Source organism: Cucurbita maxima, unplaced genomic scaffold (genome assembly GCF_002738345.1).
Source record: "Cucurbita maxima cultivar Rimu unplaced genomic scaffold, Cmax_1.0 Cma_Scf00020, whole genome shotgun sequence".
NCBI lineage: Eukaryota > Viridiplantae > Streptophyta > Magnoliopsida > Cucurbitales > Cucurbitaceae > Cucurbita > Cucurbita maxima.
Window position 1 is genome coordinate 2,646,801 of NW_019272036.1, and position 14,671 is coordinate 2,661,471.

The 14,671-nt window shown below is 35.2% G+C and overlaps 1 protein-coding gene and 1 long non-coding RNA gene across 2 annotated transcripts; both read right to left on the reverse strand.

The window, feature by feature from the left end:
- Positions 1-5: 5 nt before the first annotated feature.
- Positions 6-10,599, reverse strand: LOC111494377. The gene is made up of 3 exons (XR_002720177.1): positions 10,589-10,599; positions 2,147-2,156; positions 6-93 (listed from the first exon to the last, which is right to left on the reverse strand). It is a non-coding gene; the product is annotated as an uncharacterized LOC111494377 (long non-coding RNA).
- A 1,232-nt stretch (positions 10,600-11,831) lies between these two features.
- LOC111494858 (transcription factor UNE10-like) lies at positions 11,832-14,103 on the reverse strand. The gene is made up of 6 exons (XM_023144850.1): positions 13,944-14,103; positions 13,127-13,838; positions 12,943-13,035; positions 12,807-12,872; positions 12,128-12,478; positions 11,832-12,050 (listed from the first exon to the last, which is right to left on the reverse strand). The coding sequence occupies exons 1-6, from the start codon at positions 14,033-14,035 to the stop codon at positions 11,970-11,972; spliced, it is 1,395 nt and encodes a 464-aa protein (XP_023000618.1). The 5' UTR covers positions 14,036-14,103; the 3' UTR covers positions 11,832-11,969.
- Between the last annotated feature and the right edge of the window lie 568 nt (positions 14,104-14,671).

Sequence of the window (14,671 nt, forward strand, 5' to 3'; positions counted from 1 at the left end):
TATAGGTTGCTTTTGAGTGTGTGTGTGGGTTTATATGCAGCAGACCACATGAGTTTTGCTTCCTCTTTGTCATCAGTATATCACCCCTATTATCTTATTTGAGCTTTTCTTTTTCAAGTTCTTCCCAAAATTCTCAAAATTTTAGGTTAGAATGTTTCGTTTATTTCTCTTCTCCAATCAACTTAGAATATGGGAATTTGGGAGAAAAATTATAAAAAGAATGATAATAAAGAAGGCCCAAAGTCAATGAGAAATAATGGAGTGTTTTGTTGTTATTGATTTGTGGCCATTCATTTTATGTCTTTCAAATTTCCAAATATGCATTCATAAATGTATTTTTGTGTTATATGGGGCCCAATAACTTTCAATGTGTTAATCCATTTTACTACTTTAATTCATTTTCATTTTCTTAATCCATCTAATTAATTATGCAACTATTAGTTTTGTATCACTTTTCCACAGTTTTTCTTTATATACTTTTACGACTTTTGAAAAATAGTAATACTTTTTCTCTAACTAAAAGTTGCATTATTTATAAGTGCTTTTAAATTTTTTTGAAAGAATTAACGTAATTTTGAAAAGTAGTAATATTCGATCAACTTTTTACCCTAAAGTAAAAGTACACAAACTCATAAAAATCGTTTCTTTGATAGATATCGACCCTTTCGAAGATAAACAAAATTATGATAGTTTTTATAACGAAAATGATATCAACATTAAAATTGTTCAAACCTACACACATATCAAAATAGCGTGAAGATATTACATATGAGAATATCGATACTACGAAAATACCCTAACACGTTATCAACGCTAAAATATGTGCTTCCTTCCTTCCATAGTACTGAAACGCTACATTCAAGTGTCTCAACGTTTAACTAACAATTGGTTGCCATATTCTTTTCTTTCATTCTAAACTATCTTTCCACTTTCATCACTCATCACATGATTCATTGCTTAATCCCTTTCCTTTCTCTTTCTCTTTCTTTCTTCTTCTCACTCACAAGCAACTCTCATTGTTTTTTCTTTTCTAATTCATTAATTCCACAAATTACTTTTTATTAAATATGTGGTTGTATTAATAAATTATTGTTTTATTAATTACTTCAACACGTGGAAATGCCTATGTGTTATTTGACACGTGAAACCTAATTAACCCATTAAAAGACTATTCATTATTATTGGTCTTACCTATGCTTAACACATGTTAAGTATTAATAATATATGAAATTATTGTTAATAAGTTTAACATATTTTGGGTAAATTTGTGAGAGTTTAAGACAAATTATTGACTGAAGTAAAGAAAACTTAAAAAGATAAATAACCAATGGATATATTTGGGCTACCTATTTTCCACATGAGCACAAGAACTCTCGGGTTCATGTATTCAAGTTGAGTTTACGAGCGAGATTTCTATCTTTTTTTTTTTTCTCATCTTGATTCGATTTTTGAATCTTTAAAACATAAAATACGGTAAAATTTGAATCATAATAAAGACAAACCAGGAACACCACAATCAAATACAAAACAAAATCTCATTATAAAGTGACGTTCAAATTTATTACAAATGAAAAAATGAGTTCGAGATACAAATGATTTGAAATAAAAAAACGTATTGATGCTCCAAAATGGCCCCATGACCACACATTTGTTGAACGCTCTCACCTCAACCTCTAGTCTGCGAACACTTGAAAAAAAAAGGGGAAAGGGTTGAATATAAAAATACTTTGTAAGCAACCTACTTGTAGTTTTTCATTGTATCTTTAACCTAGTAGGTTTTCAGAACCTTACTCTAGGCTCTTGGAAGTTTAGGCTTAGTCTCTAACAATCTCTGGACATGTAGCCTTTCTTCCTGCAATTGTAGTAAATACCTTCAAATTTCTTCCCTTGAGAGCTCTTGTTGTTCATTCTTTTGAGCTCTCCTTGGTTGTGCAGTCCCTTGGTGACCTTTTCTTGTGTCACCATTTTTGTATCCACGTTTGGTAGATGGCTTATTGTTGCTCCGACTCTCACTTGTGTAGAGTGCTTCTTCTTCATTCTCTCATGTGATTCCTCCCATTTGTTTAGTCATGGCTTCTTGGCTGGCTAACAAATTTTCAACCTCTACAACTGACGGTTAAGTAGGCCATCTTAGTACAGCAATAACAAAGTATATTCTGGTCACAATCTGTGGATAATGAACCAGATCAACTGACTTTGTGGAAATACTAAGCAATCGTCATGCTACGTTGTGAGATTGATAACAGTTCGTTCTCCAGAAGTTGTAGCCTCGTATCATTCTTCTTAGAGAGCAACATCACAAACATGTCTCATGCTTCTTTCGGTATCTTTGTTAAGTTATGGAGTCTGCTGCTTATTTATAGCTTAGTCAACGATTATACATAGTAAAGCTATATTTGGTAAATGACATATAAAGTAAATTGTTATAAATAGTAAATAGCTATGTACAGTAAAAAACTATATTCAGTAAAGCTATATATGGTAGATAGTTATATATAGTAGATGGTTATATCTGTTAAAGTTATATATAATAAGCCAGCACAGCACTGAGAATGTACACTCTATATTCTTTGTATTCACTCTTACTGTACATATATGTAGTCATCAATACAAAACCTTTAGTCAATATTCTTCTTGCATTTTCTCTATCCTGTTCCTTGTGTTCATCTAGATCGAGTGTATGCGTTATTGTGCGATCCTAACAACTGGTATCAGAACCAGGTTGAAGTCACCACGATCTGTGAAGATGGAAAGTTCAAAGATTGGAATTGAGAAGTTCAATGGATCCGATTTCGATTTCTGGAAAATGCAGATTGAAGGCTATCTATATCAGAAAGGTCTTCACAAACTTCTATTGGGGGTGATACCGGATACCATGACCACGAAGCAGGGGAAGCTCAAGGATCGACAAGCCTTAGGGTTGATCCAGTTGACGCTATCCAGAAACGTGGTGTTCAACATCATCAAGGAGAAGACAACATCAAATCTGTTGAAGGCACCGTCGAATATGTACGAAAAACCGTCGGCTATAAACAAGGTTATTTGGTGCAGAGATTGTTCAATCTACAGATGTCTGAAGTTGGATCTGTTGCTGATCATATAAATGAATTCAATATGATTGTAAGTCAACTGAGTTCGGCGAAAATTAATTTCGAGGATGAAATTAAAGCATTGATTTTGATGTCACTTTACCCGAGTCGTGGGTATTGTTGTTGCCGCAATCAGTAGTTCCTAAGGAGCTGATAAACTGAAGTTTGATGAAATTCGAGATGTAGTTCTCAGCGAAAGTATTCACAAACGAGAAATTGGAAATTCATCTGGTAGTGCTCTCAGTGTTGACCAATGGAGAAAAAGTTAACCGAAGGGCCCAAATAAATGGCATTCAAAATCAAAGAACCGAGAAAAATCTCCAAATAGATCAAAAGTAACATGTTGGAATTGTAGAGAAAACGCTCACTTTCGGACAGATTGTACAAGACCAAAGAGAGAGCAGAATCACAAATCTGAAGATGATGATGATTCTATAAATTCAGCCGAAGACATTGGAGATGCTCTAATCCTCAATGTGGATAGTTCGATTGAATCTTGGATTTTGGATTCAGGAGCATCTTTTCATTCATCTCCAAATAAAGAGTTGTTTCGGAATTTCAAGTCTGGAAATTTCGAGAAGGTGTATCTTGCTGACAACAAAGATTTGGAGATTAAAGAAAAATGAGATGTCCTGGCAGGAAATCAGTGGACATTAAAGGATGTCAGATATATTCCTAGTCTTAAGAAGAACCTGGTCTCTATTGGTCAGTTCGATAGCACAGGTTATGCAACAGAGTTAGGGAAGAGTTTGTGAAAGATTATGAAGGGAGCTATGATAGTAGCACATGGAACAAAATCTGGAACTTTATACACCACTGCAGTGTGTATGAACATGGCTACTATTGTTGAGAGTGCTTCAAAATCAAGTTTATGGCATAATAGACTTGGACATATGAGCGTTACAGGAATGAAGATGTTGGCTGCGAAAGAAATTTTAGAAGGTCTGAAATTTGTTGATGTGGGTCGTTGTGAGAACTACGTTATGAGCAAGTAGAAACGAGTTAGCTTCACAAAGAATGCTAGAGAATTGAAGAAAGTGGGAGTTGAGCTTGAGTTGTGAGGAAACTCACCTAGTGATGTTGTAGCAGATACTCATGAAACTTCTGAGACTACTGTTGAGGAACCAGATGTGGAGCAAGGTCCAAGACCACGAAGAAAGTGGGAGTTGAGCTTGAGTTGTTGGGAAACTCACCTAGTGATGTTGTAGCAGATACTCATGAAACTCCTGAGACTACTGCTGAGGAACCAGATGTGGAACAAAGTTCCAAGACAACGAAGCAAGTGGGAGTTGAAGTTGAGTTGCGGAGAAAATCACCTAGTGATCTTGTAGCAGATACTCGACAAACTTCTGGTGTTGAGAAGATGATCTAGTACTATCAGAGTACCAAATATGTATGTACCTTCATTACACTATCTGTTGTTGATGAAAGGGAACCAAAGCCCTTTGATGAGGCCCTACAGTTAGAGGATACAACCATGTGAGAGCAAGCCACGAATGATGGGGCGTCTAGGCTTCAAAAATGCGTTGTACTGAGACTGAGTACGTGGCAATAGCTGAAGCTGTAAAGAAGATGATATGGATGACTGACTACTAGAAGAATCGGGTAAGAGGTAGCATGAAGAGATTTTTTATAGAGATAGTCAGAGTGTCATACAGTTGGTGAGGAACTCGGTATATCATTTACAGATAAAACACGGAAAGCGATACCATTTCACTGGCAGGTAAGTGGAAGATGGTGATGTGTTTTGAGAAGATAGAGAGTGCAAAGAATCCAGCAAACATATTGACAAAATGTGTTGATGTTGGAATATTGAGGTTGTGCAAAGCCTCAATTGGTATGGTGCAGTGAAGATGCTCATGGTCGTTTAAGAATGAAATTCTTGGTTGATTAGATCAGTCTCCAAGTGAGAGAATTATTAAGTTATAGAGCATGCTGCTTATTTATAGCATAGTTAACGGTTATAAATAGTAAAACTATATCTGGTAAACGACATATAAAGTAAATTGTCATAAATAGTAAAAAGTTGTATGGTAAAGTATATTTGGTAGAAAATTATATATAGTAGATGGTTATATCTTGTAAAGCTACATATATAGTAAGCTGAAACCATATATATCTTTTCCAGCAGAGTTTTGAAAATGTACTTTCTATATTCTCTGTATTCTCTTTTATTGTACATATCTGTAGTCATCAATACAAAATTTTTAGCCAATATTCTCCTTGAATTTTCTCTATCCTGTTATTTGTGTTAATCTAGATCGAGTGTGTGTATTGTTGGGCGATCTTAACAATCTTGTCATCCCAAATGTGTTCTAACATCTCTTCTTTGATTGTGATCTTCAAGGAATACCTTGTTTTGTCTACTTTGATTCTCCATTTGTGTAAGGGGCCATTAGAATACTCCTGGCGGCATAGTTTCACTCCCTCCAACGAGCTCTCGAAAGTCATATCCTTGTAATATAACATCATGCATGTTGCTCATGTGTTGTAGTTGTTTTTGTTGAGTTTCTTGATTCCTTCAACGATTTGGAAATCATCTATTGTGTTGGCAATCCCTCAATGATACCAAACAAGTATTTTCGACACAAAACTTGCAGTCACTGACTACTCATGACACAAAAAAACTCACTCATTAAATCTTGAGCTCTCAAACAAACTCAAGAAATCGTTTTTGATGTGGAAGATCATACAGAGTTGCAACCATAGAGCATATTAAGAATTCCAAGAGATCAGACAACCTACACTAACCCTGTTCTGATACCACATTGTTGAAAACAACGCTTTGTGGGAAATACTTGCACTCTTTATTGACACCAATCGAAAAGAGATTACAAGACATTTCTTGGATTTCTTTTGAGATGAAACCTAGGCAGAGTAGAGGGTATTTAAAGTAGAGACGAGACAATCTATTCCAAAAATATCTCAATCTTTTTATTAAAATATCTAAGCATTTTTATTCTAAAATATCTCACCATTTTTATTCTAAAATACTTAAATTATTTTTCTAAAAATAAATATGCAATCGATTCTTACCATCGTTGAGTTTATTTGTATTCGACCAATAATGATATTTTAAGATCAGTCACCACTTTATCGTACTTGATTGAGGAAGTTTTATAACTTTAAGTAATTGTTGTGAATTTTCATTTTGATGTCTCTCATTATTTGAGAGACCAAAGCACTATCTTGATGCTTCATTATTCATTATCGTGGTTTAAACTGCTATATCTTATTATTTTGTTTGAAGCTAATGTTTCTGTAAGGAATTTGACCATTCATTTTCATCTTTTAGTTATAATCTCAGTATCTCTAATATATTTCCTTTATGTAAGTTCAAAAGAATCAGACTCGGTGATGATATTTTAACATGCCTCTTCGACACTAGTCTTATTTGCTTCCTCGTTCACTGCACCATGTTGAGTTGACAGGAAAAGCCCTCATATTTGTCAATATTGAGTTATCTTATGGACAATTTTGTCACTTGGTCATCCATATTCTTCCTTCAACACCTTCCCTCAAATAAAATGATAATGCACGTGCACATGTTTTGTTCTAACATAAAATCTTAAATTTTTTACTAGGCGTGCTGCATATTTGTTGTCGCAATGAAGTGGTATTGAATAGTCAACTTTTTGGTGTAAATTTTCGATAAGAGTTTCATCCATATACTTTCTTAAGCTGCTCTAGTCCTTGCTTTGTACCCCTTCTATGGTTGACAATGATACATATTGTGGTCTTTTACTACACCAAGAAATTATTCTCGAACCGAACTTGAACACATGTCAAGTGCTTAATCTTCGAGTAGCGTGATATTTTGCCTTGTATCTCTTGAACACATGTAATCTTCGAACTACAGGTTGAGCCTTATATCTCTCAATTTATCCATGCAAGGACGCTTTATTTTGTAAACCCTCTTACAAGAGATGGATTTCACATCTCCTAGTCTTGGGACTAGTTCCCAAGTTTGATTTTGCTCCAAAGTTATAAATTCTTCCTCCATTGTTTCTACCAAGCCATATTTTGTGATACTTCTTCATACCTCTCTGCCTTTTTAACTTCCTATTCTATAATAATTGTGTTGACCTATTTTGAATTTGACTTTTGGATTATTTTTACCATCTAAGTTGTTGAAGTGTTATTTTATTTTCTCTAGTTTTGCTTGGTCGAATCACTTCTTGCTCATTAGTGTCATTTGGATCTTTAGGCGTATCAACACTTAACGAAATGTGTACAGTTGCTCCCCCATCTTCTATGGAGAATTTTTTGAATATTGCCTAAGTCTGGTAATACTTCATTCTCCAAGGGTCACCCTACTCCCATTGAGCCATTCTGATCATCAATCATGTGGTTTAAGCATCGTGAATTAATGGTCCTTTCATTTTCATAATCGATATACTTTTCCATCATCGCCATGAGTGTTTTAGCTCGTCTTCTTCTATAGCACATAGTATCTTTGCATCCCATTCATCCTTCATCTCCTTATTTGAGGTTGTCATATTGATTTCGACCGACTTTTTCCTTGACCAACTATCCTTGTACATGTGGCTCTTGTTCTCACAATTATAGAAAATACCTTCAAATCTCTTCCCTTGATAACTCTTTTTGTCGTTCTTCTGAGCTCTCTTAGATCGTGAAGTTCTTTGGTGACATTTTCCTTTGTCACCATTTTTATATCAACACTTGGTAGACAACTTATTGTTTCTCTAACTTTCACTTGTGTAGAGTGCATCTTCTTCACCCTTTAACGTGATGTCTCTCATTTGCTTAGTCATGGCTTCCTGGCTAGTTAGCAAATTTTCAAGTTCTACAAGTGATGGTTGAGTGGGCTATCCTTGTACAACAATAACAAAACTTTTATATTCTAGTTGCAATTCATAGATAATGATCCTCTTCATTCGAGTTTCTCCAATGACAAACTTCAGATCTAGTTCAGCAGTCTCCTAACAGATCGACTTGACCTTATGGAAGTATTGAGCAATCGTCATTTCGCATTGTGATATTGATAACAACTCATTCTCTAGAAGTTGTAACCTCATATCGCTCTTCTTTGAGAATAACATCATGATCGTGTCTCATGGTTCTTTTGGTGTTTTGTCATCTCAAATGTGTTCTAACATTTCTTCTTCGATTGTGGTTTTCAAGACAAAATTGCTTTGCATGCTTTGATTCTCTATTTGTACAATACACCACTATGATTCTCCTCTAGCGGCGTAGTTTCACTCCTGCCAACGAACTCCAAAAAGTCCTATCCTTATAACTAGGACATCAAGCATGTTGCCCATGTGTTGTAGTTTCTTTTTTTCCAATAATTTGGAAATCAATCATCGTGTTGGCTATTACTCAATTACACCAAATAAGTTTTTTCAAAATAAAACTAGGAGTCATAAACCACTTACGATACAAAGAAACTTACTCACTAGTAATCTCAAAAAATTATTTTTGATGTGGAAAATCAAACAGAATAGCAAAGAATTCCAAAAGATCAGACAAGTTATACTGACCTCACTCACTTTGGTATCAGATTGTTGAACATAATTCTGTGTAGGAAACACATGCACCCTTTATTACCATCAATCGAGAAGAGATTACAAGACAAATTATAGGACTACAATTTGCTTTTCTTGAGATTTCTAGGAATGAAAACCTTAGTAAAGTGAAGTGGTATATACGGTAGAATCTAGACAATTTATTTAACAATTTATTCCTAAAATACCTAAATCATTTTCGTAAGTATATCTCTATTCTTAAAACACCTAAATAATTTTCTTTAGCTATTTAGATATTTTTTTTCCTAAAATATCTAAATATATATTCCTAAACTTGGTAGACAATATTATATTTGACCTAATTGAGCTATGCATATACAAATATACATTACCTTAAAATCATTTGAAACACGATCTAATTATTTTACGTAGTCTAGCTCGGATCTGTACAACCGATGTGGGCACATGAGAAACTCATTGATCATGCATCTATCTTCCTATGTAACCAAAGTGGCCAAGTTAGTGAGTCCAGATCGAGTTAATTTTAAAATGGAGGAACTATAGTGGAGTAATATTGTTGAATTTGAATTTATGAGACAGAGATGCTGAAGTTGCTAATTGTTGACACCTCCTTGCTCAACCCAATTCTTTCCTTCTTTGCCTCAGAAGCAAGGGTAGAAACCTGCAATGCAGACTCCATTCGCATTATATATATATATGTTGAAATACAGAATGTAACTAAGAAAAACAGGTCAATTGGAGCACTCACCTGAGTCCTAAATCGTGAAGCTGCCCTTGTGGGAAGATCAGGAACAATATCTTTCAAACCTGATTTCATGATACAAACAATATAGAATGAGATGAGATATACCATAAATTTCTTCAGCTATTCTTCAATCCTCCCATTTTAACCTATGCATCTCGTGTATGAATAGAATACATGTATGAGGGATCACTTTTAGATATATGTGTAAGGACATTTATGAATAGATACATATATGTAGGTACTTTTAGATAATGAATGGTATTAGGAAATGTCCCAAATTACATCTATATGTACATATGTTGTCATTGGTGGAAGGAGTAGAAAATCAATTAAACATTCCTCTATAGTAATACAAAATTTTCTTCTCTCAAGAATTCTATTAAATTTCTCTGTTGTCACCAGAGCAATCTTGTAGCATCAAGAATGATAGTAGAAAGATAAGTTGATAACTTCGTTCAACTTACTATCCTAAGATTTGATGGTCACTATGATCATTGGGCGATCATACGTAGCTATATTGTATTTTTAACTATTTTAATATTACAAGTTGTTTTATTTACCACGCCTAGTGTATTCAAACTTTACTTTGACTTTATGAATAAAATATATCTATGTGTTCATTTTAAATGTGAAAAATTTTACCATCCTTTTTACCGTGTCTTTTCATGTTTTTGAGTCTTGAACACGTCGCGACATACACGTACACACTCTTGTATCATCTTAAGCTTTTAAAATATCATCTTCCTCGACTCAATTCAACTCTTTTTCATCACAAGAGAGGAAGAAAATGAATTTGATTCTCAGCCATCATAAATGAAATATGTCAAAAAGGGAATAAAAAGTTAGAAGTGATAATAGAATAGATAGAGCGAAGATGTAAAGAAAAGATGAGTGAGTGGTTGCAATGGTGATTTGGTGGGAGTGAAAAGAAAGCTTGTTGGGTTGTTGAGTAGTGGTACAAAAACCAGCTGTGTATGGAACCTATGATTGTGTTGATTTAGACATCGAAGATAAAAGCAATGGAGTTTTGTGTGAATGATTGGATTGGGAAGTAAACACTTGGACATTTAAATAACCACATGCTTTGGTCCTTTCCACTTTTGTGTGGATTCAGGCCAATTATTCTAACTTTGAGTGCTCAAATAATGTGACGGCCAAAAATAAAAAAAAATAATTCAATCGTCGTAAGGATATATCATGGCTACTTACTCCCAATAATCCTCAACAATTCTCCCCTCGAACACAGTATAATATAAGTCTCTTCTGAAACTTATGAAGCTCTCTAACAGCCTTCTCTTAATCGAGACTCGACTCATTTTTTTGAAGCTCTCGAACACCCTTTGTTCGACACTTTAATCACTTTTTTACTACACCTTCGAGGCTCACAATCTTTGTTCGATATTTAAGGATTCTATTGTCATTGCTAAATTTAGGGCATGATTCTGATACCATGTTAGATGAACACGACTCTCTACAATGATATGATATTGTCTACTTTGAGCATAAGCTCTCATGTCTTTGTTTTGAGCTTCCCTTAAAGCCTCGTATCAATGGAGATAGTATTCCTTACTTATCAACTCATGATTTTCAACTAAATGAACCAACGTGAGACTGACTCCCAATAATACTCAACAATGCAATTACTCAACAATGCAATTATTAACGTGAGAGTGAGAGGGTGAGGGTGAAGAAGAAAAAAGGAGGATTTTGTGGTGAAAGCTAAAACCAAGTTGAGATGTACACATCCAATCATTTAAAGCCTTATTCTTTTGTATGAGAAACACATCCACGTTACATGTTTGTTCTTTTGCCACACACAACACTGTTGAGGAGCTGAAACATTGTTTCCTTCTTCCTATTTATAACAATTATTATTATTATTATTATGATTTATACTTTTTTTCAATTCTGTTCTTCGATTATTAGTTTAGAATAGAATCTTAATGTCTAAAAACAGAAAGTCAAAACCAAAATTAGTAATAAGAAAGGTAAGTGGATGAAAAGTTTGATACTTGGTTCAGCAGCTTTCCTTCCCTTTTTACTCGATCATGTCAACACCAATGAGTTGACCATTCTTACCCAATATATTAGATGGAGTCCACTGGTTCGATCTATTTCTTTATCTCCCCATGAATCGTATGTTTGTAACAACGGGAACAGAATTTTCTCAATTCCAATCAACTAGGCGTATTGTGTCGATTCTTTTGAGTAATATATCTAGAAATCCCCACGGATTCCTTATTAACACCGTTTCGAACACAACGAGTACATTCCAAAATAACTGTTACTCGGGCATCTTTACCCTTGGCCATGAACCTCCCTTGTATTTTTGATTCACGCAACTCTTCTATTTTCCGATCCAAAATGAAGAAAAAAAGAGCGAATATTATTTTCTTTAACTTTCTTTCAATTTTTTCTTTTAAATTTTTAAAATAAGTTTATTAGAAAAAAATTTCATTCGTCTAAAGCAATTCAATATCTCCAAAATAAACTCTAAACTCAAAAAGTAATATTCATTTTCTACTTTTACATTTACCCTTTTTATTATTTTTCTGATAAAATTGATTAATCACTCACCACCTTTTTTTTATTTTTTATTTTTAAGATAATTAGAAGATGAATGAATTAATTCTTGGAGGCGCCCGCCATGGAGGAGTGTTGTTGAAACATCATAGCAATTCTGTTATATGCTTCCATTGCCATCGGCTGCAAACAAAACACACACACAGTGTATTTTAAATGATGCAATAATAGTGATGAATCATATTAAATTAAATATTGACCTGTGATTGACATGCAAGGAATGTGGATAGGGGGTCGGTCGGAAGAGGTTGGATGTGATCGGCGGTGCCTCTGTCCCACGCAGCGGTGGGCATGAAGGCAGTGGGGTGAAGGAGCGGAGACATTCCAGCGGCGAGGGCGGAGCGATTGGCAATCATGTTCAAATGATCCATTCCTAGACCCATTCCCATACCCGCCATCCCCATCGGGCTCATTAACGATGCCAATGGGAGCTGCTGATGCAGTGCCATGGGCACCATCATTGGCATGCTCATTTTGCTCATCATCTGTACTTGAGCTTGTAATTGCTTCAAATATTCGATCACTTCGTCCAGTATCGACGCTTTGTTCGTCTAATAACAATTAAGTAATATAGTTATGTTATGAATCATGACTCTCCACAATGGTACAATATTATTCATGTTGAGCATAAGCTCTCAGGCTTTGTTTTAGGCTTCTCAGTCCACTATAGACCCTTCCTTTAATAGAGGCTCAACTCTTTCTTTGGAGTCTTCGAACAAAGAACAAAATACATAAGTTATTCGACACTTGAGTCATTTTTTACTACATTTTTCTATTTGTTCGACATTTGAGGGATATATTGACATAGTTAAGTTAAGTGCATAACTATTTTTAGAAATCATAATTCTCCATAACGATATGATACAAAGTAAAAGGTACCTTATTGGAATTTGGAACCAGATTTTGCAGTGTCTTCAACCTTTGGTTAATCTTATCTCTCCTTTTCTACAAAATTAAAGTAAAATAGATAAAAAGATTTACCATAAAAAGAAAGAAAAAGAAAAAAAAAAGTTACCCGTTCGGATTGATTATGGATTGCAGCAGCTCGACTTCTTTTAGTAGAAACGGATGATTTTGGATTCTCTTTATGTCTGTCTTCTTCTTCCACCTGAACACAGTTATTGTCACAAATTAATATTAAAAACAACATAATTTCCATTTTTAAATTTTAATTTGTTACGAAAAAGAATAAATATTGCCTCATGTGTGCTATGGCAGACGGAGTCACGGTCGTCAGTGGCGGTGGCGGTAACGGTGGCGGTCTTAATGCATATTTTGCCGGATCTCGTATTATTCATCGAATCTTGTGACCTGGCGGTAGTGACGGACAACCCTCCGCCGCCTCCCCTAACGACGGAAAAATCGCTATCGCGAGTGTCCGACGTCACTTTCTTCCCACTTTCGCCGCCGAACTTGGCGGCGTTTCCACTCACCTTCATCTGATTCCGACACCCGCTCCATTCCGTGCTCGAGTGGACCACACGCGCCATCACTCTCCCTTGTTTCTCGTGAATCATCCTACCTTTCTCGTTCTCCACACGCGTCGCCACGCGAATATCACTCGACTCCGCCGGCGCCTTGCCGGCTTCACACGGCACCATCGCGTCCATAGCCGCCGGCGTTAGCGATGTCTGTCGATGATGGTCGGAAAACCACGGCACTAAATCGGTACCGCCGTCACCACAATGGCCGTTAAAACCAATAATCTCACCATGGCATGTTCCTTGGTTCACTAAAGACTCAAGCGTGCCACTCGCACGTGCCGGTTTATTATCCCACGTATTCTTACAACCACCACCACCACCTCCTCCGCCGCCGTACTGAATCTTCCCGGTTACCCTCGGGAACCCCAACCCATGCATAGCCAATTGTCCATTTTCCCATGTGAGCTCCGCTACTTCATACTCAAACCTACAAAAATAAAAAATAATAAATAAATAAATAAACCCAAAATCCAAAATAAAATAGAAAAAAAAAAACATTAAAAAATAATAGAGAGAGAGAGAGAGAGCGTACGTGGGAACGACGTCGTGTGGGGTGGAGTTGGCGTGGAAGGGGGGAGGAGCGGCGGAGGCGGAGAGGTCCCAATTAGGAACACACTGACTCATTTTGTGCGTTGTGTTTCGGTCGTGGAGAAAGTCAGAGAGAGAGAGAGAGGGACGGTGGTCGGTTTCAATGCTTGAAATTGGAATACTAATAATACTAATAATATTAATAATAATAAATAATAATAATAATAATGTTTGGAGAAAATATTAATGGAATTTGAAATGGAGTGGATTTTTTTTTTTTTTTTCCTCTCTAGAATAAAACATGTTAAAAAAAGACGCCTTACTAATGGAGGAAAGAATCGTTAGCCTTCAACCAGAGCTCTAGTGAACATATGATACATTTAAAGCTATTAGGGGTCGATAACCTGACATTCTTATCTTCTATCTTTATTTGACGTATTTTTTCTGGGACCTTTACCTTGAAAGTTAGGATCATACAAAATTTTGATCTCATAATTATTTCCAAACCCTTTCGACTATTAATTAAATCCATAATTTTATGACTATTAATTTTTTACATCTTTTTTTAATATCAATTTTTCATATGCTTTTAAAAGTGAACTAAAAATAATAAAATATATGAAAGTATTTACATGTATTATATATTCATAAAGTTGAGATAAGTATTTTATATTATGGTTTAAGTTTATGGGGTTTTAATTTCATATTTAAACTCTTCGAATGAGAAGATAT

What these genes read in the sequence shown, in the direction of transcription:
- LOC111494858 (XM_023144850.1), bottom strand. Translation starts at nt 14,035, where the DNA reads ATGAGTCAGTGTGTTCCTAATTGGGACCTCTCCGCCTCCGCCGCTCCT. An exon ending in TGGTTCCAAATTCCAATAAG is followed by an intron (nt 12,479 to 12,806) that starts GTACCTTTTACT and finishes AATTGTTATTAG; the next exon opens with ACGAACAAAGCGTCGATACT. An exon ending in TCCTTGCATGTCAATCACAG is followed by an intron (nt 12,051 to 12,127) that starts GTCAATATTTAA and finishes TTTTGTTTGCAG; the next exon opens with CCGATGGCAATGGAAGCATA.